The sequence below is a fragment of the Scyliorhinus torazame genome, chromosome 13 (assembly GCF_047496885.1).
Source record: "Scyliorhinus torazame isolate Kashiwa2021f chromosome 13, sScyTor2.1, whole genome shotgun sequence".
NCBI lineage: Eukaryota > Metazoa > Chordata > Chondrichthyes > Carcharhiniformes > Scyliorhinidae > Scyliorhinus > Scyliorhinus torazame.
In genome coordinates, this window is record NC_092719.1 from 192,541,402 (window position 1) to 192,565,353 (window position 23,952).

The 23,952-nt window shown below is 46.3% G+C and overlaps 1 protein-coding gene across 4 annotated transcripts in view; it reads left to right on the forward strand.

The window, feature by feature from the left end:
- cenpp (centromere protein P) overlaps positions 1 to 23,952 on the forward strand; it is a 452,755-nt gene that overhangs the window by 629 nt on the left and 428,174 nt on the right. For 2 of the 4 annotated variants that reach the window (XM_072472643.1, XM_072472645.1), the window contains exons 2-3: positions 19,206 to 19,339; positions 20,556 to 20,719. In XM_072472643.1, coding sequence (XP_072328744.1) covers positions 19,206 to 19,339; positions 20,556 to 20,719 — 298 coding nt within the window. The remainder of the gene's footprint in view (positions 1 to 19,205; positions 19,340 to 20,555; positions 20,720 to 23,952) is intronic. The other 2 variants (XM_072472644.1, XM_072472646.1) reach the window with 1 other exon arrangement.

The following is a 23,952-nucleotide window of genomic DNA, read 5'->3' on the forward strand; positions in this document are numbered from 1 at the left end:
CTGGGAGAGTGGTCCTGGGTTCTGACAGCATTTTCCTTGGTTGCGTGCCCACTTGTCCCTTGCAGCCAACTACTTCAAAGCATCAGATTTTGTCCTGAGACCCCTTTACAAATATTATCCCCCCCCCCCCCCCCCCCCCCCACTGCAGGATCGTCCTCTTCTCAATTGCAGGAATGAGGGAGCCATGGACTTTGGTGAGGATAATTGGAACATTGAGTAAGTCAAGCAAACCACATAGGGACTTGGGTGTCATAAATAGACGTGTTGAGCATAAAAGCAGTTATGATAAACCTTTTTAAACGTCTGGTTAGGCCATAATCATAGTACACTACACTTTAAAAATTTGTGTGGGATGGAGCGGAAATTTACCTCATGGTTTCAGGAATGTTCGATTTTAGCTATAAGGTTAGATTGAAGAAGCTGGAGTTGTGTACCTTGAAGCAACGGAGATTGAGGGGAGTTTTGATAGTACACAAATCAGCAAAGAAAAGCTGTTTCCGTTGGTTGTTGGTCCAAGGACTAGGGGACACAGATTTAAGGTTTTGGGCAAGAGATACATGGGTGACGTGAGAAAGAAATTTTTATGCAACGAGTGGTAATTACCTGAACCCACTGCCTAGAAGAATTGTGGATATGAGGATGACTGATTTCAAAAGGAAATTGGATGGGCACTTGAGGGAACTAAACTTGTAGATCTATGAGGAGAGAGTGGGCGAATGGGATTGACTGCATTGATTTACAGAGAACCAGAATGGACTTGATGGGACAAATGGCCTCCTGTGCTGTAATGATTCTATACTTCCTATGATCAGTCATAAGGAAGCTTGGGCAAAGTAGGGAGATGAAATTTGGATGAATGAGTGAAGGATGGACCAAGATAACCAACACCAAAATTAAATGATTATAAATAAAATACTGTTTCTTAAGTTCGTATAAATCTGTGGGGAATGTTGTTTCAGAGAACCACACCTTTTTCAGAAGGGCACCTGAAACCGACGGACACCACCACTTCCAGGAGCAAGGGCACCAGGCACATGAGAAGACCATCACCTCCAAGTCAAAACTTATGCTATCTTGGTCATGTATCGGTGCTCCTTCACCATTGCTGCCTGTATCAAAACCCTGGAGCTCCTTATGGTACCACAATTTGGGACTACTTTCACAACATGGACTGCAGTGGTTCAAAAAGGCCACTTTCTCAAGGGCAATTAAGGAACGGCATTACGAATCTGGTCTTGTTAACAAGGCACGAATCCTGGACTTTGGTGGTGGCCATGGAGTGAGTGGTGCACATTAGGTGGCTCTTGTCCAAGGTTGGATTTTTGGTCCTTTTGCCCATTTTCAGGGGTGTTACACAGGTGGAAAATGAAAGAACAGTGAGAGCTAGTGAGTCTCCTTCGGCAGGGAATGTCTAAGACCTACCAAATGAGGAGTGCAACGAATAAAGGGCAACAGTCAGACCAGGAGGACTCAAGGTGCGACAGAGAAAAACATGGCAGAGAGCTCTGTGGCGTTGTTGCCACACAATAGTTAACTGAGGAGCTAGTGGAGTATTTGGCGGCTAAATTCCAGCACCAGAGGAAGGAAGCCTCTGAAGACTTGGCCAAAGCGGGCTGCCCTAGAGCAAGTGGAACAGAGGCTGGAGGCGTGGAATGTATCGCTGTGCAAGGTGGAGGAGTTGGTGGTTGGCCATAAGGTCTGTTTGGCCTTATGGAGGCTGAAATGCTGATGATGGCGCAGGGCCAGAAGAAGTTGTGGGAGGAGGTGGATGACTTGGAGAATCTCAGGATCATGGGGTTGCCTGATGAAATCGAGGGGACCCAGGCCACAAAATAGATGGCCCGGATGTTCGAGAAGCTGGTGGGGGAGGGGGTCTTTGACTAACCTCCTGAAGTGTATTGGGCGCACAGGTTGCTGAGGGGGGAGACAGAAAATGGAAGACCTGTCGAGGGTGATCATTGTGCAGCTGCACTGCTACTTGGATAAGGAGAAGATCCTGCTGGGCGAAAGAGACGAGAGGGCGTACCTGGGAAGGTCATGCGGTTCGCATCTACCAGGACTGGGGAGCGAGACCAGGCCAAGTGGCAGGCCAGGTTCAGTAGGGTCAAGGTGGCCCCAAGTACAGTTTGGGGTGCTGCAGCCTGCTCATTTGTGGGTCACATATGAGGGACAGGAACATTATTTTGATATGCTGGAGGAGGCGAGTTAATTCCTAAGGGATTATGGATTGGGAGACCTATGAGAGCATTAACTAGGGTAGATATACCTGTGAAGCGGAGTGGAGGTTCTGTTCTGTTAAATGGAAAAGGGGAGAAGAGCTCGGGGTGGGGGCGGTTTGTAGAGGTCGGACTTTGGAGCAAAGCTCTGTGGTGGGTGAATGCGTCTTTCTCATGTGTCAGACTGAGTCTCATGAAGTTCAAGGTGATGCATAGGGCACACATGGTGGTGTCTAGGATGAGTCGGTTCTTTCCAGGAGTAAAGGATAGGTGCGACGGTGCGCAAGGGGACCGGCAAATCCTGTCCACATGTTTTGGACTTGCCCAAAGTTAGAGGAGTTTTGGGAGGCCTTTGCGGGAATTATTCGAAGGTGTTGGGGGTGAAGGTGACTCCGAGGCAGTGGGTGGCAATATTTGGAGTTTTGCAATGCAGGTGGGGAGAGAGGCTGATGTGTTGGCTTTTGCCTCCCTGATAGCCCAGAGACTGATACTGTTAGGGTGGCGGGATCCTGAGCTACCTAAAGCAACTGTGTGGCTGAGCGACTTGGTAGAGTTTCTGCACCCGGGAAAAATAAAGTTTGCGATTAGAGGTGCAGAAGAGGGGTTCTTCTTGAGGTGGAGGTTATTCATCAACTTCATATAAAGAGTGGTGAAATGTCACCAGTTTGGGGGGGGGGGAAATGCAGGAGGAGGCGGGTTGTCTGGGGTGGGTTTTTTTTTGTTGTTATTATAGGTGGATGAAGGTGTTCGGGTGTTTGGAGTGTGATTTGTGAAGGTTGTTTTCTGATATGTCTTTTTCTTTTCCTGTTTAAAACTGAAAATAACTTGAATAGTACTACTTTTCAGAAAAACAATGCTTCAATCCTGACAAATTTTAAATAAAATGCTATGTGTCAGTATTTAATGAATACAAATTTAAGCTTCTGCAAAAATTGACCATCATTTGAGAGGGAGCAGAAATCGTTCATTGTTTTTGGATATAAATAAAGGAGGGAATGAGAGAAATGAAAGTGATTCTATGGTAATGGCTCTGCAGTACAATCTCAGCTTTTAATCACTAATTTTTGGAAATAATAAAGGGGCAGTCAATGCTAGGTGGGTGCATTAGATTGTGGTATGGTTTTTAAAACAAAACAATGTTTATTCTATGAACTCCAGTTAACCTTTTTAAAACAAACAGTGAATATCTTAGCAACCATTAATTCAAATACACCCCCCAAAGAATAAAACACTAAGTAATCTGTATGATGTTCTTTTAACATCCAAAAACTTAACAAACCTCTAAACAGGAGCACATTAGGGTTTACATTCAATACTAAAATCATTTATAATTCTGAATTCACCAAATGATTAAGATAGTCTTTGGATGGCAGACTTCAGATGCAGCTCCCTGAGAAACACAGACGCACCCAAGCACTTCTCAAACTGAAATTCAAAAAGCAGAATTGGAGCTCAGCTCCACCCAAACTCTGACATCACTCCAGTAACATGAGCAGCTCCATTTCTTAAAGGTACATTTCTTAAACACCCATTTCTTAAAGGGTATTCTCACATGACATTTTGAATATCATATGAGCTGTAGTAAAGGTTTTAAGAGTGTGTATGATTAAATAGATTCATGTGCTCAAAAACAGTCCAAAGATGTGCAGGTTAGGTGGATTGACCATGATAAATTGCCCTTGGTGTCCAAAATTGCCCTTACTGTTGGGTGGGGTTACTGAGATAGGGTGGAGGTGTTGACCTTGGGTAAGGTGCTCTTTCCAAGAGCTGGTGCAGACTCGATGGGCCGAATGGCCTCCTTCTGCACTGTAAATTCTATGAAAAGGTGCCATTCTCTTACCGTGCGACAATAGTATGTCTGAAAGGTGACCTGTAATCCCAGAAAAATAGCTTCGCTGAATCTCGTCTGAAGAAAAGGGTATTAATTTGATGTAGTTGGAAAAGGTGATAATCAGGAACACTTCTGCAGAAAGGTAGAGTGAGGCACAAATTAACACTTCTAGAATTAGCTTTTCTCTCAGTTGAGATGGTAGAAGGCTAAGTGTCTCAGCTATGGTGTATATCATTTTAATTAAAGGCCAGGAAAACCCGGTAGGGTCGTGATTAGTTGTGGTTGGTGGCTTTCAGATACTACCAGACCCTGGGAGGCAAAACTGCCTCTTGAATTTCTAAAAGATCAGGTCTCCCTATATTTAAGAAGGAGGAACAAAAAGAGACTGGCAACTAACTGAGTGCATAGTGCAGAGGGGCATTTGGAAAAATATGAAACAGTATGCCTGACTGCATGGCAAGAGATTCCTGAAAGAAGAGACAAAATAGCAGCTTTTGCATGAATTTCATATTTTAAGCATAAGTGCAAATAAATTGTTCACATTATTGTTATAAGACTTAGTTTTGGCAGCAAATGGTGCTATTGCACTGTTATTCATGTTTGGTAAAAATGCAATTTTCATACATTTAAGCACAGGAGGGAGGAAGGGAGTGATGGAAATCAATTTTTTTGTGATTTTTGAGAATTGTTTATGAAGATTGTGTGAAGGAAAATAAACATTTGGGTTAGATTAGAGGTAAAATAATTAGAACTGACTTCTGTAACCTAAAGTAATGGGTTGTCACAAAGCACACTGATGTTATCTGCGAAGATATCTGAGGGCCATGAGGAATCAGCACGAGTTTATAGAGTCAAAAGAAAACAACTTTATTTACAGTAATATATACACAGCAGCAGAAGTTCAGCAGTGCTTCCTACTCTAGCTGGTACCACACTGGTCAGCTGTATTTATACAGGTGAAACCGCTAACAACCCCCCCCTCTCCCCACTGGGGGTGCTCAGACTCCACTTGAGTAGCTCACACTGGTGTTGGAGGGGAATCTGTCTCTGAGCTCCAGCTGCTTATGGCTGTCACCCTGCCCCCTGACCCGGTGTATTGTTTTGTATGCTGGCTGCTTTTTCTGGACTTTGAAGCCTGGACTATGGCAAGGGTAAACCGTGCTGCAACCAGTTGGATGGAGGAGACGTTGCTTGCAGGGGAGTACTTGTTACTGGCTGCCTTTCTGCTTACCGCTTGGATTGAAACATGGGGCTGATTCTGGTTGGCCTGCTGCTGGGTTGAAAGTGGAGAACGATCTTGTTTTTGCAGTATTGGACTGGATGGTGGCTGGAGACCGGATGTCGGAGCTGTGAGAGCAGCAAGGCAATGGCCCAAGTGACTATGAATTGTTTGTACTGATGCTGTTTTTGTTTTATTGTTGGGGGATTGTATGGTTATTATTCTATTCTTGTGTATTGTTATTTTGGATCTAGCGGCTGGGTGCCCGCCAGTTGTGGCCCTCCTACTTCTGTGCACTGGGGGTTGAGGGGCTGTTCCTGGTGCTAGTGAGGGGGAGGGGTCTTCTCTCTCTCTCTTTCTCTCCTCAACCGCGCGCTGCTGTCCTTTTCCGGTGGATTGAGCTGCTTGCGGGCACCTCTTCACCCACATGGAGCTGTTCGTGAGCCGGGGGAGGGTGGGAGAGGGGAGCATGCGCTGGCATGAGTGCTGGCGGCTTTGCCTTGTCTTTGATTGTTGAGTTTCTTGTGGTTACCTGTATTTTGTCTTGTGTTTTTTGTAAAAGGAGTTCTCACCCTCTCTCTTTTGCCATGTACTGTATCGTTGTGTCCTTTTCCCGTGGTCTGCCCTGCTCATTTGGGTGCCTTTCCATTGATGTGGAGCTGCCGTTGGGGCAGTGCATCGGTGTGTCCTTTTCCGGTGGTCTGTGATGCTCGTCTTGTGCGCCTTTCTGCTGATGGGGGGGGGGGTGGCGGTGGCGGTGCTGGCTTGAGAGTTTGTGATTTTGTATTTTTTGGAGTCTTGTAACTGATTTTTGTGACTCTTTTTAGCATGTTGTTGATTACTTTGTATTCTTGAGTTTTCAATAAACTTAAAATATTTCTGGGATAACCAATTGTCCCCGGCCAATAGTATTCAGGCAGGTTATCACATGTGTGCCCCCCCCCCCCCCCCCCCCACACACACACACACACCAATGTCTGAGGAATCCACCGAAGGAGGGCATCGGACTTGTTTTACAGCAGGCTGGAATGGGCGGCCAGTAACAAGAAGGCGAATGGCGCTTCCACGATGAACAGCATAACGGCTGCAAGTCCGTGGAACTGAGGACTCTTCCTCGGAGGCATCCTGTGTGTCCATGTCGGAATCTAAAAACTCCGTCATCTTGGCGTCCGTATAGGGGCAGCACGGTAGCAGCAGTTAACACTGTTGTCTCATGGAGCCAAGGTTCCAAGTTCGATCCCGGCTCTGGGTCACTGTCCGTGTGGGGTTTGCACATTCTCGCCGTGTTTGCGTGGGTTTTGCCCCCACAACCCAAAGATGGGGATTGGCCACGCCAAAATGCTCCTTAATTGGAAAAAATGAATTGGGCACTCTAAATTTTTTATTTAAAAAAATCTTGGCGTCTGTCTATCCGTGGGATTCTGTAACGACCCGAGCAGACTGTGTGCGGCGCAAGAGGGAGATCTCGATAATGAACATCCACTGTGCCCGAATCCTGTGGTTGCTGCGGCTGGAGAAGTGATCTCCAGGGATGGGGAATCTGGAAGAGGCGACCTTCTGGACTGCATGTGGTCTAAATACTTGCATTGAATACAACCCTGGGCTTGCACCTGCTAAGAGATCGGGCTCGTTCGTCAAAGGATAACGCCGGGGACCAGCAAAATTCCGAACAAACACCAGGTCTCCGGGTGCAAACTGGTGGATCGGCTGATGTCGAGAAGGACCATGCCCCTACCGTTCCTGAGTTGGCATAGTTTTGTGCCAGTGCCCAGGAAAACCATGCTGAGGCGGGTACGAAGTCTGCGGCCCATTAGGAGTTCCGCGGGAGCTATCCCAATCACCACATGTTGAGTTGTCCTATAAGAAAACAAAAACGGGGACTTCCGGTGGTGGCCATGGAGGAGTAGGTCTCACATTTGATAGCTCCTGCCTGTGACGGACGTTTGGACCTTTTTCTCCTGTTTTTTTCCCCCAGATTTTATTGGATATATCGATGAAGAGTGAGGAGAAATTCCCCTCTATTGTATGGAGAATTGGACCAGAAGTGGCCTTGTTCGAAGAAAGTTCTACAAGGAAGATGCGAGCAGAGCTGGCAACGTGGGAAAGCATGGCGGAGAAGCGGGGCCACGAAGAGACGGCACAGTGGTCGACGGAGCAGCTGGTGAAATTTTTTAAAGGTTGCTTCGCCATGCTTAAGAAGGACACACTGGGCCCAATCAAGGCTTCGATTGATCAGGTGGTGCAGAATCAAAAAACCCACGGACGTGCGATCCAGGAGGTGGAGAAAAACGTGTCCGAGCATGAGGAATACCTAACCGTGCTGGAGACCAAGGTGGAGATGATGAATGACTGCCAGAAAATGAATGCAGGAGAATCTGGAGGACCTGGAGAACATGTCCAGGAGGCAGGACCTGAGAATAGTCAGCCACGCTGAAGGCAGTGAGGGATCAGATGTGAGGGCCTGTGTGACAAACATGCTGGAGAAGTTGATGGGGGCTGAGGCGTTCCCTCGGTCCCTGGAAGTGGCACCGAGCCCTCGCGAAGAAGCCCCGAGCGAACGAGCCGCCGAGGGCGATGGTAGTACATTTGCACCGATTCCTGGACAAGGAACGTATTCTGCGGTGGGCCCAAGAAAGAACGGAGCAGCAGGTGGGAGAATTGTGAGCTGCGCATTTATCAAGACCTGGGTGCGGATTTGGCCAAAACCGGTCCTCTTTAAGAAGGGGGTGAAGTTCGGGATGTTGTACCCAGCCCGTCTGTGGGTCACATATGAGGAACGGGATTTTTACTTTGAAACACCAGACGATGTATTGACTTTCATCAAGGAAAAAAGACTGGATGTGAACTAAAGTCACCGAATCTTTGTAGTGTATTGTAGTGGTGATTTGTTGAAAATCACTTTAGTGCTGGTTTGAATAAGTAGTGTTATGTGCAATAAGGGGCTGTTTCGATGGCTAAAGTTAACTTTGTCTTACTGGGAGCTGTTTGAAAGGGGGGGGGGTGGTTTCTGTTTTTTTTTTTTGGTTTTTTTTTTTTTTGTCACTTTTTTTATGATGTTTGTTTACTGGGGAATGTGATGCTTTGAATATGTTTGTCCAAGTGGGAGGAGAGGGGAGAGAACAATGGGGAGACAGACTGTTTGGTGCCATGGATGGGAGCAATCAAGTCAGCTTGGTCAGCTGACTCATGGAAGCACAGTGGGGGGGAGAGCAGGTGTTTAAGCTGGAGCTTGATATGGGGGGTTGGGTTTCTGGTGCTGTTACCGTGGGGGGGGGGGAGAGCTGCTTTGCTGACAGGGGAGTAACTGTTACTAGGGGACAAATGGGAGGTTGGGACGGCAAATGCCCAAGGGGGGGGGCTCGAGGAGGCTGGGGGGTGCGAGCTGGAGGCTGGCCTAAAAAGGGTGATGGCTAGTCGGCAGGAGCGGTGGCGGGAAGCCCCCCGACCAGGCTGATTAAATGGAATGTTAGAGGGTTGAATGGGCTGGTCAAGAGGGCTCACGTGTTTGCGCATTTGAGAGGGCTGAAGGCGGACGTGGCAATGTTACAAGAGACACCCTAAAGGCTATAGACCAGACTAGATTGAGAAAGGGGTGGGTTGGCCAAGTATCCACTCCGGGCTGGACTCAAAGACTGGGGGGGCAGCGATCTTGATCGATAAACGAGTGGCATTCGAGCAGGGAGAATCGTGTCAGACACAGGGGGTAGGTACATAATGGGGAGTGGGAAGCTGGAGAGGGTGCGGGTGGTATACTTGAACGTATATACTCCGAATTGGGATGATGTGGAATTTATGAGGCGGGTGTTAGGTAAGATTGCAGACTTAGAGTCACCATAACTTGATCATGGGAGATTTTAATACAGTCATTGATCCGGAATTGGACCGGGAGGGTGCCAGCTGTGGCAAAGAAAGTGATGGGGTTTATGGAACAGATCGGGGGAGTAGACCCATGGAGGTTTGCACGGCCAAGGGCGAAGGAGTTTTCTTTTTTCTCCCATGCCCACGAGGTATACTTTCGCATTGACATTTTTGTTCTGAGCAGGTCTCTAATACCGACGGTGGTGGATACTGAGTACTCAGCAATCGCAGTGTCGGATCGTGCCCCACCTTGGGTGGATCTACGGGTTAGTTTGGAGAGAGGAGACGTCCGCTATGGAAGCTGGATGTGGGGTTGTTAGCGGACGAAGCGATCTGTGGGCGGGTGAACAAGTCCATCCAAAACTACCTGGAAACAAATGATACGGGGGAGGTCTCTGCAGCAACGATTTGGGAAGCTTTGAAGGCAGTGGTCAGAGGTAAATTAATCTCTATACGGGCCCACAGAGAAAAGGTGGAATGGGCTGAGAGGGGTAGGTTAGTTGAGGAGATACTCCAGGTGGACAGGAGATAATCGGAGGCCCCGGATGCGGAGCTACTGAGGGAGCGGCGGAGGTTACAGGTGGAATTTGGGCTGTTGACTACAGCAAAAGCGGTGGAACAGCTGCTGAAGGCAAGGGGGGAGATTTATGAGTATGGGGAAAAGGCAAGCAGACTGTTAGCGCACCAGCTCAGCAAAAGGGAGGCGGCCAGGGAGATGGGGAGAGTAAAGAGTAGAGGTGGGATTACGGTCCTTGACCCAGTGGGGGTGAATGAGGTGTTTTAACGACTTTTAAGGACCGCAAATTATATGAGTCGGTTTTTGGATCAGTTGAGGTTCCCGAGGGTGGATGAGGATCTGGTGGAAGGGCTGAGAGCCCCAATTGAAACTGAGGAAATAACTGTGGGGCTGGAGGGCCTGCAGTCGGGCAAGGCCACGGGGCCGGATGGCTACCAGGTGGAATTCTATAAAACGTTTTCAGAGATATTGAGCCCACTGCTGGTAAGGACGTTTAATGAAGCAAGAGAGAAGGGGGTTCTCCCCACAACAATGTCGCAGGCCTCAATTTCATTGATCCTGAAACGGGAGAAGGATCCGGAGCAATGCGGGTCATACAGGCCAATTTCTCTACTGAATGTGGACGCCAAACCGCTGGCTATGTTACTGGCCATAAGGATAGAGGATTGTGTCCCGGGGGTGATAGGGGAAGACCAGACAGGATTTGTAAAGGGCAGGCAACTCACGGTCAATGTTCGAAGGCTTTTAAATGTTATGATGCTCTCAGATGGAGGGGAGATAGAGCTGGTGGTAGCGATGGATGAGGAGAAGGCTTTTGATCGGGTGGAGTGGGATTACCTGTGGGAGGCGCTGGGAAGGTTTGGATTTGGTGAGGGTTTCATTGACTGGGTGCAGTTGCTCTATCAGGCACCAGTAGCGAGTGTGCGTATGAACTGGCTGAGGTTGGGGTATTTTGAACTACACCGAGGGCCGAGGCAGGCAGGTTCCGGCCTTCCCGCTGCTGCCGCCACGGAGGATACAGGACAGAGTAGTCTCCAATACCTGGGTGGGAGAGGGGCAGGAATCAGATATTTACCAGGAATTGTTGGAATCGTAGGAAACTCCGATGGAGGAGCTAAGGGCAAGTGGGAAGATGAGCTAGGAGGAGAGATAGAAGTGGGTCTGTGGGTGGATGCCCTAAGCAGGGTTAATACATCCTCATCATGTGCCAGGCTTAGCCTGATACAATTCAAGGTAGTCCACCGGGCACACACAACGGTGGCCCGGATGAGCAAGTTTTTTGCGGTAGAAGACAGGTGTGCAAGGTGCGCGGGAAGCCCAGCAAATCATGTCCACGTTTTAGGCATGCCCGAAGCTTAGAGGGTTTTGGCAGGGTTTCGCTAAGGCAATGTCCATGGTACTCAAAACACGAGTGGTGCCGAGTCCGGAGGTGACGATCTTTGGAGTGTCGGAAGAGCCGGGAGTTCAGAGGGTGAAAGAGCTCGACGTCTTGGCCTTTGCCTCCCTGGTAGCCCAGAGACGGATCTTATTAATGTGGAGGGATTCGAAGCCCCCGAGTGTAGGGACCTGGGTTAGTGACATGGCTGGGATTCTTTATCTCGAGAAAATAAAGTTCGCCGTAAGAGGGTCAATGGTTGGGTTCACCTGGAGGTGGCAGCCGTTCGTCCACTTTCTCTGGGGAAAATTTAAATGTCAGCAGGAGCAGAATTGCAAAGGTGGGGGGGGGGAAGGAGAAGAGGGCCAGATTGTTGTTTTATGTTTGGGGTGTGTGAAGATTGTGATGGGGGTGGAAATGTTTATTGTACTATGTTATGTCGCTGTTATTGTTATTATTAAAACTTGCAAATACCCTAATAAAAATATTTTTTAAAAAAGAAAACAAAAACAAACCAGTCTAGTGTCCATGGACCCGGAAGATTGTTTCTTGAGGCCCCGTTTGAACGTCTGCACTGCGCGCTCCACCAACTCATTGGAAGTCGGGAGTACGGAGCGGATATGTCGTATGCCATTCATCTTCGTGAACCCCGCAAACTCCTCACTTGTGAAAGGAGTGCCATTGTCCGTGACATGCACTTTGTGGAGGCCAGGCGTACTGAAAAATAAATGCATATTCTCGATGGTTGTGTGGGACATTGTTCCCGCCATCCTAAGCACCTTGAGCCACTTCGATTGGCATTGATCAATAAAAGGAACATGGAGCCTTGAAAAAGGGCTGCCGAAATCTGCAGGCAAGCGTGCCCAAGGATGCCCTGGCCATTCCCAGTGATGGCCGGCAGAAGTTTCTGATGCTCTTGGAGCAGTGTTGGGCCATCTTCTCCATGTCGGCGTCGAGGCCTGGCCACCCGACATAACTTCCCCAGACCAGGATGGAATACTTTCTGGTATCGTCCTGGTACCTCCGTCAAACCTCTAGAACCCATTTGCAGAATGTGCTGCTATTGCAGCTGCAAATGGTACAACCAGTCCCGACCCAACAGGCTGGGCCTGTGGCCACGCACCACGATGTGCGGGAGCCACGCACCACGATGTGCGGGAAACGTCCTCCTGGTGTCCGTAAGCAACATAGGTCATCGTAGTCTCAGCAAAGTCCAATGGTTCCCCAGTATAGGTGGTGAACCTAGCCTGTGTATCAGTCAATGCAAGGAGTCCAGATATACTGCTTGATGTGGTTAAAGTCTTCTGGCCAACCACCGAGACCGCTGCACCAGTGTCCAACTCTACCTCAAGCAGGTGACCATTGACCAGTACCATCATCTTAATGGGGGCCACTTGGGGAGCTGCCACACAATGTAGTTGCTGAGAGAGCGGCATGGTAGCACAGTGGTTAGTACAGTTGCTTCACAGCTCCAGGGTCCCAGGTTCGATTCCCGCTTGGGTCACTGTCTGTGTGGAGTCTGCATGTTCTCCCCATGCAGGTTAGGTGGATTGGGCATGCTAAATTGCCCTTCGGTTAGGTGGGGTTCCTGGGTTTCGGGGATGGAATGGAGGTGTGGGCTTAAGTGTGGTGCTCTTTCCAAGAGCCAGTGCAGACTTGATGGGCCGAATGGCCTCCTTCTGCACTGTAAATTCTTTGAGATTTGATATGAATTTTCCAATGAAGTTGATCATACTCTTAGTACTCCCTTTTTGTCTATTGGTCGAGGTATATTTATAATGGCTTGTATCTTCATGTCATCAGGCTTTATTCCTTGAGCAGACAATCTGTCTCCTCAGAACGTTATTTCCGTCACACCAAACTGACATTTGGCCTTGTTAAGACTTAGCTCATTTTTTCTGACATTTTGCAATTAGCCTGTCATTGTGTTCCTCTTGGGTGGATGATGATGTCATCGACATATACTCAAACACCTTGAATGGCTGCAACAATGAATGTGTTCCACTGCTCTGTGGAAGATTTCTGACGCTGAGATTATGCCAAATGGCATACGAAGAAAGCAATATCGACCAAATGGAGTATTGAACGTACAATACTCGGCACTTTCTTCATCTACCTTGAGCTGCCCGAATCCTTGCAAAGCATCAAATTTGCTGAAATATGTCATACCAGACATCTCACTTATGATCTCTCTTTTAGGTATTGGATTGTGTTTCCTTTTTATATTTGGGTTTAGATCTTTGGGATCCTTGCACATCGTAAGGTCATTGTTTCATTTTTTAAAACACACCATCAAATTGAACCAATCTGTTGGCTTTTTGATCTTTTTTGATAACACCAAGATATGTCATCCTGTCTAATTCAGCTTTTAGGTGGTCACGTAATAGTTCTGGAACTCTTCTTGGAGCATGTATCACTGGTTGAGCATCATTTTTCAATTGAATCTTGTGGGTGAAAAGTGTAACACCAAAACCCTGGAACATTTCTGGAAAAGCCTGCACAATGGACTCGACTGATCCACTGTGCGCGCTTAGTGCACAGCCAGTGCTATACACGTTTTAACCAGTTTCAGAGCTTCACAAGCTTCAACACCTGGAAACAACTCACGATCTTCAGCTACAATGGAGAATTTAACTTTGTGAACTTTATCTTTTTCTTGGACATCCAGCTCACATTCCCATATGTGTCAATTTTCTGACCATTATAGTCCTTCCAGAAGACTGGTTTATTTAATATTCTAGGTTTTAATTTCATCGCCTTGATATTACTGATGCTTATGAGATACGATTTTGCTCCTGTGTCTAATTTAACGTTGATGAGTGATATATTTATTAACAAAGAAACTGTCCAGTTGTCCTTTGTCACTGTTGAAATATTGCTTTTATTACTTTTGTTTCTGTAGGCGACATTTTATTCTGTTTGGCTGTGTTAACCCAATCTCCATCTGAGACTACATCAATAAAAAATGTGCCTTCCAGGTTAATATCATCAATAGTATTGATGGACTTCCCTACATTAACTTTCTTGTTTGTGAAGCATTGCTTTGCAAAATGATTTTTATCATTGCACTTTGTGCAAATATTTCCAAATGCTGGACATTGCCTCGGCAGGTGCCTTTTTCCACATCTTTTACATGTAATGGCAGCTTCTGGCAAGCATTTAAAATGGTCACCGCTGCTAAGATCATGTTTTATTTTTGCGTGCATCACAACGTGGGAGGTATGGTAGCACAGTGGTTAGCATTGTTGCTTCACAGCGCCAGGATCCCAGGTTCGATTCCCGGCTTGGGCCACTGTCTGTGCTTGGTCTGCACTTTCTCCGTGTCTGCGTGGGTTTCCTCCGGGTGCTCTGGTTTCCTCCCGAAAGACGTGCTTGTTAGGTGAATTGGACATTCTGAATTCTCCCTCTATGTACCCGAACAGGCGCCGGAATGTGGCGACTAGGGGATTTTCGCAGTAACTTCATTGCAGTGTTAACATACGCCGACTTGTGACACTAATCTATGGCGTCGACATTGCTCCCAATTTTTGCACCAAAACTCCGTGCATTCATATGTTGCGCAGCTAGTTCACTAGCATGGCAAATCTTAATCGTGTCTTCTAACTCCCGTAGGAGATGTTCACGCACCTTATCATTAATTCTGAATACGATCTGATCTCGATTAATCGAGAATTTTAACGTCGAGAAGTTACATGTTTCTGCCTTTAACTTGAGGTCGGTAAGAAAGCTATCAAAGGACTCGCATGTCTTCTGTGTGCGCGTTCTAAATATGTACAGCTTGAAAGTTTCATTCTTTTTCGACAGACAATGCTCATCAAATTTATTAATGATGGTATCAAAGCTTTTACCATCTTCCTCCCGTTCAAAAACAAATGTGTTATAAATCTCTATTGCATGGAGCCTGCTACCATTACCAACAATGCTATTTTTCGTTCATCTGGCTGCGCTTGCAATCCTAAGATTGCCACGTACAGCATGAACTGTAAGGCGCCAGTTGCCATCTACATTACCCGTGCTCAGACTTTCCATCTTCTTTTATTGTTTTAGTGTTTTCAGTGATGACCTTCAATGTTCCACGTTTGTTTAGTAGCACGTTTCACCAAATTTGCAGGCTGTCCTTCAAATGTTCACTGTCCTTCAAATGTTCACACTTCAGATCTTTAGTTTTTGACACCCCACGCCTGGTATCATGTTGTGTTCTTGTACAGAGACAATCACTGAGTCAGAGTACCAAACAACATCTAGTTCTAGACCAGTCAAATTTATTATTGTATAACAAACTGTGGGTTTGAAACTAATGTTAACAAACTGAAACAGACACAAACAAAACTAACCACAACAAGTTCTCCAGACTCCCCCCTAGGTTACAGTGCCATGTGCTATTACTTGCCTGACAACTAGTGGTCGGAGGCTAAACATATTTACAAATGCAATTGCTTATGCATGTCACTACACTGTCTTTCTGCTTCGTCTTCACTCTGATCTTGTTCTGCTTGGCGGAGCTAATGGTGCAGGATCCAGGTGTCCGACCAACTGGGCAGTGAGGATCTGGCCTTCGTCCATTACAACATCTGCAGGACGGTGGCCACTGTCACCATGCACTCGCTGCAGCCGCTAGGTCACAGCAGAGCAGCTCGAGGAGGGGCTGACTGGGTCAAGGGGGAGTGGATTGGATTGTGTTGGAATTGTGGGTCTTGTGGTGTTGGGGGGAGGAGGGGGAAGTAGTGTTTGACTCTAATCCACTTGTGTATTTTGAAGCTCAATATTGCTTAGGGGCTAAATGCTTGTGTTTTTAACTGCAGAGAATGGTGTCAACATCATGTCAACTTTATAAGCTCCAGGCAATATCTAAACTCAATCCCCCCTCCCCACCACATACACAGACGGTGCATTAGACATGAACTCTTTTGGAGGGTGGGTGTTTAGTTACAAAACTGCGGATGTCAATTGCTTTAAAATGATAAATTTAAATGAGGGCCTGGAATCAAAAGTGAAGATTGTCGATTCATATTTCTTCTTGTAGTTTCTAAATCTGTGAGCCAGGTGACGTCAATGGGCCGAATGGCCTCCTTCTGCACTGTAGGGATTCTGTGTGTATGTTTGCGTGTCAAATTGGTTCATCGTCTCTTCTGAGTTAGTGATGGATTTGAGCACAGTACTTTCTGTGCATGTAGTATAATGAGGCGAGAAGCTGGCAAAGCATCCAAAGCATTCCAGCTTGTTTTGTCTCTAACTCTTTGAATGACACAATGGTAACTAGCATTTGGCCTGAATTGCATCTTACTAGCTTTTATGTATTCCTACACATTAATTTGAACTAGTATTGAAAATAAACTTTTTGTTCACCTGATTTATTTATATATATATATTTAAAAAACAAGGGGTGGGATTCTGTGATCCTGAGGCTAAGTGTTGACGCTGTCAGAAATGCTGTTGCGTTTCTCGACGGCGTCAACACGGCCTCACGATCAGCAATTCTGGCCCATACAGGGGGCCAGCACAGCACTGGAACGGTTCACGCCGCTCCAGCTGCTGATCCCGGCGTGAACTGAGTGCCATGGGATCCGTGCATGCGCAGTGGCACCGGCGGCAACACGCACATGTGCAGTGGCTGGTACCGGCACCAACGCGTGCATGTGCAGTGGCTTCCTTCAACACGCCGGCCCCGACACAACATGGCGCAGGACTACAGAGGCCTGCACAGAAGAAAGGAGGCTGCCAGCCAGAGAAGCCGGCCCGCCGATCGGTGGGCCCCGACAGCGAGCCAGGCCACATCGGAGGCCCCCCCTCTGGGGTTAGGCCCCCCTCCCCCCACAGGCTGCCCCCCGACCCTTCCACTCCGAGTTCCAGCTGGCTGAAAGCAGGTGTGGACGGCGCCGGCGGGACTCTGCATTTTTACGACGGCTGCTCGGCCCATTCCGAGCCGAGAATCGGCGGGCCAGCTGCGTAGAGCGGCCCCCGTCCGGCGCGCGCCAACCAGCCGGCGCCAATGGCGCCGATTCTTCGCTCTGTGGAGAATCGCGTGTCGGAGCGGCGTGATTCGCGCCGGTTGCGGGGATTGCCCGGCCCCGGTCTGAGAGAATTCCGCCCAAAGTATTCCAAAATTCCGGAATCAGAGGCACTCTCGGCCCCAAGCACTTTGAATAAGGGATGCTCAACCTGCAGTGACATGTTCACATAATTTGAGAGAAAGGGAGAATAGGAATACAAAAGCTGGATGGAGAAATAGCATCTTTCACAATCTCAGGATGTTCCAACGAGTTGTACTACCAAAGAAGAATGTTTGGAGTGTAATAACTGTTCAAATGTAGGAAACAAAGCAGCCAATTTGTACACTAATTCCCACAAACTGCAAATTGATAAAGAGCAGATAATCTCTTCTAGTGATGTTCCTTTTTAAATCACTGTTCTCCATGTGATGTCCAAAGTCCAGTGAGGGGGGAGTTCAGAATTTTGACGCAGAGACAGTGAAGGAGCGGCAATATAGTTCAAGTCAGGATGATGTGTGACATGGAGGGGAACTTGCAAGTGGTGACGTTCCTTTGTGTTATGGGTTTGGAAAGTGCTGTCAAAGTAGCCTTGATAAGTTGTTACAGTCTATCTCGTCTATGATGATTATTGTTGCCACTGTGTGCTTGTGGTAAACTCAGTGACTGTTTAGGATGATGGAAGGGGTGCCATTCAAGTGTGCTGCTTTATTCTAAATGATTTTGAGCATTGTGGGAGCTGCACTTATCCAAGCAAATGTAGAATATCCCATTGCACACTTAATTTGTACTTTTTCGATGGTGGACAGGCTTTGGACAGTCAGGAAATGGAATACTCGCTACCTAATTCTTTCTGGTGCTGCTGAGTGAGGGATGGATATTGGATAAGATGGGGAGAACTCAAGCTTTTCTTGATGTAGTTTTTAAAATTCAATTTTGGGATGTGGGCATCACTGGCTAAACCAGCATTTGTTGCCGACCCTAAATTGCCACTGAGAAGGTAGTGGTGAGTTGAGTTCTTGAACCACTGTAGTCCTGTGGTGTAGGTATACCCACATTGCTGATAGGGAGGGAGTTTCAGGATTTTTGACACAGCGACAATGAATGAACGGAGATATATTTCCAAGTCAGGATGGTGTGTGGCCTGGAGGTGAACTTCTAACTGGTGGTGTTCCCACGTGCCTGCTTCCCTTGTCCTCCCAGTTAGTAGCAGTTGTGGGTTGGAAGGTGCTGCCTAATGAACCTCGGGGAGTTGCTGCATTGCATCTTGTAAATGGTACACCCCTGCATTGGTGGTGAGAGACTGAATGTTTGTGGATAGGGTGTCAATCAAGCCAATTGCTTTGTCCTGCATGGTGTCGAGCTTCTTAAGTAATTGTTGGAGCGGCACTCATTCACGTAAGTAGAGAGTATGCCATCATACTTATGACTTGTGCCTTGGAGATGGTGGACAGGCTTTGGGGAGTCGGGAGTAAATGACTCCCTGCCGGATTCCTAGCCTCTGACCTGCCCTTAGCCGCATTATTTAAAAAAAAAAAAAAAAAAATTTTTTTTCAGAGTACCCAATTCATTTTTTCCAATTAAGGGCAATTTAGCGTGGCCAATCCACCTACCCTGCACATCTTTGGGTTGTGGGGGTGAAACCCAAGCAAACACGGGGAGAATGTGCAAACTCCACATGGACAGTGACCCAGAGCCGGCATCGAACCTGGGACTTCGGCGCCATGAGGCAGCAGGGTTAACCCACTGCGCCACCGTGCTGCCCTCGTAGCCGCATTATTTATATGGCTCGTCCAGTTGGGTTTCTGATCAGTGGGGGAATTCAGGATGGTAATGCCATTGAATGTCAAGAGGCGACGGTTACATCCTCTCTTGTTGGAGATGGTCATTGCCTGACACCTGTGTGGCACGAATGTTGCTTGCCACCTGTTATTGAATTATTTGTGTTCACCTGAGAGGGCAATGGGAGGTCTCAGTTTATCTAAAGGGCAGGTTCTCTGACAGTGCAGCACTACTTCAGTACTGCATTGAAGTGTCAAATTTACATTGTGCGCACGAGCTTCTGGAATGATACTTGAACTTATTGACTTAGTTTCTGAGTGCTACCATTGGGCTAAGCCAGACACCTACACAAAATTCTCCATGTACTTAGTTTACTTTTTGAAAGGTGATCTGAAGTAATGCAATCTTGTGTCATTTTAGTACAGTGAGCTCATGGACCAATTGCTGCATCAGACTTATGAAGATGAGATCCGTTCACTGCAGGAAGAGATTAGAGCCTTGGAGCAACAAGCCGAAAGCAATGGAATTTATTCAGATGCATTTCTGAAAACCATGTGAGTGACAAGAAGACAGATTGCAAATGCATTTCTTCATTTGTATCAGGAAGCTAAGTTTACTTTATTTTGTTAGATTAATTTGTAACTTTTAAGACTTTTGCGATGTGCAATGTTGTTCATATTTAAAATATGCATAATGGAAATGATGAGGTGAATGTGATTCTGGGAGGATATTATCTGGTCTTGATTTGTAAATGGTTGTGGAAGACCAAAAATAAAAGTAGAAAGGGGAATAGAAAACATGGAAAAAGCTCTCATATTCAGCAATGATCCATTGGAACTATTCCTATCCATAGCTGAGGCTGTGGCCAAACTCTTAGAATGACAGAACGTGGTAGATTGCTGCATTTTTCTCTCTACCCACTGCATGCATTCTCTGATTCACTGTCTTCTCTCAAGTCCCCAGTTCATTGCCCTGCCACACCTTCTGCCCTCCCTTCTGACCTTCAAACCCACTCCACACTGCCTCTTTGCTCTTGGTTGATGGCCCTTTCCGAGCTGCCCCTTTCCTAGCCCTGACCTCTCTGCTCCCACCTGGGTCTGACCTCTCTGCTTCCTTTTTGTCCCTGACCTCCTCATTCCACTGCCCTGCCTCTTGGCTACTCCTCCCTGCCCTCTCCTGTCCCCTTCCTCCTTTCCCTCAAGGACCCCACCCGTCGCCCAACTGTCACCCTCGCTTACCACCCAGCCCCTTTGTGTGCCCCCTTCTTACCTACGCTTCCACTGCTGTGCCTCGCATGATAACCAACATCATTTTGTCATTCCATTGAAGCCCTTGTTATTCACTAGGACTAATGGAGTTAAACTACTTCACCCAAAGCTCAGCCAGACTGCTCGGTTGTTCATGCTTATCAGACCATAAGATGTAGAAGCAGAAGTAGGTCATTCAGCCCATGGAGTCTGCTCTACCAATCAATGAGATCATGACTGATCTGATGTGATAATCCTCAAGCTTTGATTCCCTTACTGATTAAAAATCAGTCCATCTCAGCCTTGGACACAGTTAGCCACCCAGCCTCGACAGCTCCCTGTGGTAAAGAGTTCCACAGATTCACTACTCTCAGATAAGAAATTCATCCTCATCCCTATCTTAAATGGGCCACCCCTTACTCTGAGATTATGTCTTCTGGCCCTTGTTAAAGTTTAGTTATAATGTCTTAAATTGGAATATTTACTTTCATGAATCTCATTTCTTTTTTTTTTTTTTTTACAGCGATATGCAAAGAGAGAAGTTCAGCATGCAAAATCCTCAATCATGGAAATGCTCATATGCTGATCTAGAAGCACAACTTCAACAAACTGAATCTCAGATTGTATTGCTAACCCAGTTAACTGGCATTGGCTTCACAAAATGCACCGTGACAGCAGTGGATAAAGGTAAATTTATAAAAGCTTAGTTCTCAGAAGATAGATTACAAAAGGCCATTCCACTCACAGATGTAAGCGGACTTCCAAGGCAGAGTAAAGGAAGTTTTGCTTACGGAGAATATTTTGAGCCTTAGGAGATGGGAGGAACAATAAAATAAAATTCTACAAGTCTGGATTTAACCTTTAGGTGTACAGTTCTTGTGAATAGTGCTGAGACATTGTCGAAGACAGAAGAGGAAAACTGAGCCAACAGCACACCATTGGCTATTATGATGGAGAGAGATTCATTGTCCATGAAAATACATGGGTTAGCAAGGAAAATTTTGGGAACTAAGGCAGCTGCACCTGGAGCTCACAAATGGTGTGTTAATATCCCTGATGACAGATTGAGGAACAGGTAGATAAACTATTGGAAAGGGAAGGAAAAGTTAAATGTTCTGGTTCATGTTCATTTAATATTCAGAAAACGCTGTTGAAGAGACTGTTTGAGAAATAATTGCTCTGCACTGAAATGTGATGTCTTGTGGGTATCAATATGCAAGAGACTCCTGAGACTGCGTGTTGGATCAGTTGGATTATAAACATAAACCTCAATAGAAGAAATAGTGTAGAAGGGAGGATTTAAATTTGTCATTCTGAATGGGGGACACTGACCAAAACTGGGATTGGTTTCAGTGTATTTACAAAGAGGATAAATAAGATAGTGGAGGAAGAATTGGTAAGATAGGAGAAGGGAGCCTGAGAAACATTGGTCATAACAGGGGATTCTGATCTCATAGGAATTAGGAATCTCGGAACCATGTTTAAATCCCCCCCCCCCCCCCCCCCAATGCTGCTTTTGGTATCCGCATAATAATCTGAATTATAATGTAACATTGCAGGGCACCACAGTGGCGTAGGGTTGGCACTGCTGCATCGCGGTGCCGAGGACCCTGGTTCGATCCTGGCCCCGGATCACTGTCCTTGTGGTGTTGGCACATTCTCCTCGTGTCTGAGTGGGTCTCACCCCCACAATCCGAAAAGATGTGCAGGGTAAGAGGATTGGCCATGCTAAATTGCCCCTTAATTTGGAAAAAAAAATAATTGGGTACTCTAAATTTATTTTTAAAAAACATAGTAACCCACACATAACAAAAGGGATGGAACATTTAATCTAACTTATTGATAACACCATGCATTTATGTTGTATCTTAAATGTAGTAAACTGTCCTTAAACAGAAGCATTATTAAACAAAATGTGACACTGAGCCAGTTGACAGTTGACCAAAGCTTGGTCAAAAAGTTGGTGTCAAGGGGTATTTTGAAGGAGGAAGGGGAGGTGGAGAGGTTTGGGGAGGGAACCCCACAGATTCCAACATTTGAAACTGTAGATGTGGGTAGGTGTGACTGCCACTGGTGGAACAACTTAAAATTTGGGATATTCAGAATTGGAGGAGTGCAGATATTTAAACCACGAGACTATATGATAATGATGAGGTCTGCCTGTATTGTAATTTTAATTCTTTTAAAGACCCTCCGATGGAATCCAATATTACTGTTGATGTTCTCCAGAGAAATATAAATTAAATATTCAATTGTACTTCTGTGGCATTTCACAGAGGGAGTTGAGACCAAATGTTGTCTTCAGGTGAAAAGGGAGAAGTGGTTTTGCTCTGGGCGGATAATTGGACCAAGGTATTCAAATTGTTTGATGGTAGTCATGTCTAGCACAAAGAAAGATGGTTATGGTTATTGGAATCCAATCATCTCAGCTCCAAGACATTGTTGCAGGATTTTGTCAGTGTAATATCCTTGGTTGTACCTTCAGCTATTTTATCAATGACCTTTCATCATGAGGTCAAAACTGGGGGTGTTGCTGATGATTGCACCTACAGTACTATTCATGTCTCTGAAGATATGCAGCAGCTCTGGGAAACATTCAGGCCTGGGCTGATAAGTGGCGAGTAACATTTGTCTCTCAAAAAACAGACAATGGCTATCTCTGATGCTGACAAGACCTCTGGATCTGCACCTACGTTATAGGATCTTAATAAAAATGGCTGTAGAGATGTAGGAACAAGTAGATGTAATGTATTTGAATTTCCAAAAGGCTTTCAGTAAGATGCCACGTAAAATGTTACCACAAAAGAAAAGATGGTAAATGGTATTGAGGTGATGTATTAGCATGGGTAGAGGACTGGCTAACTAACAGGAAACAAATTGTAACTGGCAAACTAACGGAGTGCCTCGGGGATCCGTGCTGGGGGGGGGGGGCGCAATTATTTAAGATCCACTGTATATTTAAAGACTTTGGTGAAGGATCGACTAAATTGTGACCATATTTGCTAATAATATGAAGATAGATAGGAAAGTAAGTTGTGAGGAGGATGCAAAGTGTCTGTGCAAAGGGATATAAATAGGTTAAGTGAATGGGCAAAAGAATTCGCAGATGGAGTATAATGTTGGAAATTGTGAGCTTGTTCACTTCGGCAGGAAATATAGTGTAATATCCCGCACGGACCCTACGGGGTGGGAATGCTTGCATTCCCCATTCCCCATGCTCCTTGCGGCGTATGTGCTCCCCTGCTAGGGGCGGGGTATCTCAGCTACCCAGTGTATATAAGGTCCGCTAGTAAGGCACCGACCAGTAGGAACCCAGTAGGGGTCCTTGGGGAAGTGTATATCGGGTGCAAATAAAACTTTGTTCTTATTTTCACTCGGTGTGAGCTCCCCGTGTTCTTATTGAATATAGAAAAACAGTATTATTTAAATGGAGAGACTGCAGAATAGTATGGTACAGAGGGATCTGGGTGAGCTTTTACGAGTCCCAAAAAGTCAGCATGCAGGTACAGCAAATAATTAAGAATGCTGGCCTTTATTGCAAGGGAGATGGAGTGTAAAAGTGGGGAGCTTTTGCCAAAACTGTACATGGCATTGGTTTGACCACACCTAGAGTACTGTGTGCAGTTTTAGTTCTGTCACTTGTTAAAAAGTAAATTTAGAGTACCCAATTCATTTTTTCCAATTAAGGGGCAATTTAGCGTGGCCAATCCACCGACACTGCACATCTTTTTGGGTTGTGGGGGCGAAACCCACTCAAACATGGGGAGAATGTGCAAACTCCACACAAACAGTGACCCAGAGCCGAGATCGAACCTGGGACCTCGGCGCCGTGATTTAGTCATCTCACTTAAGGAAGAACATACTTGCCTCAGAAGCAGTTCAGTTAACTAGGCTGATTCCTGCAATGTAGATGTTTTATG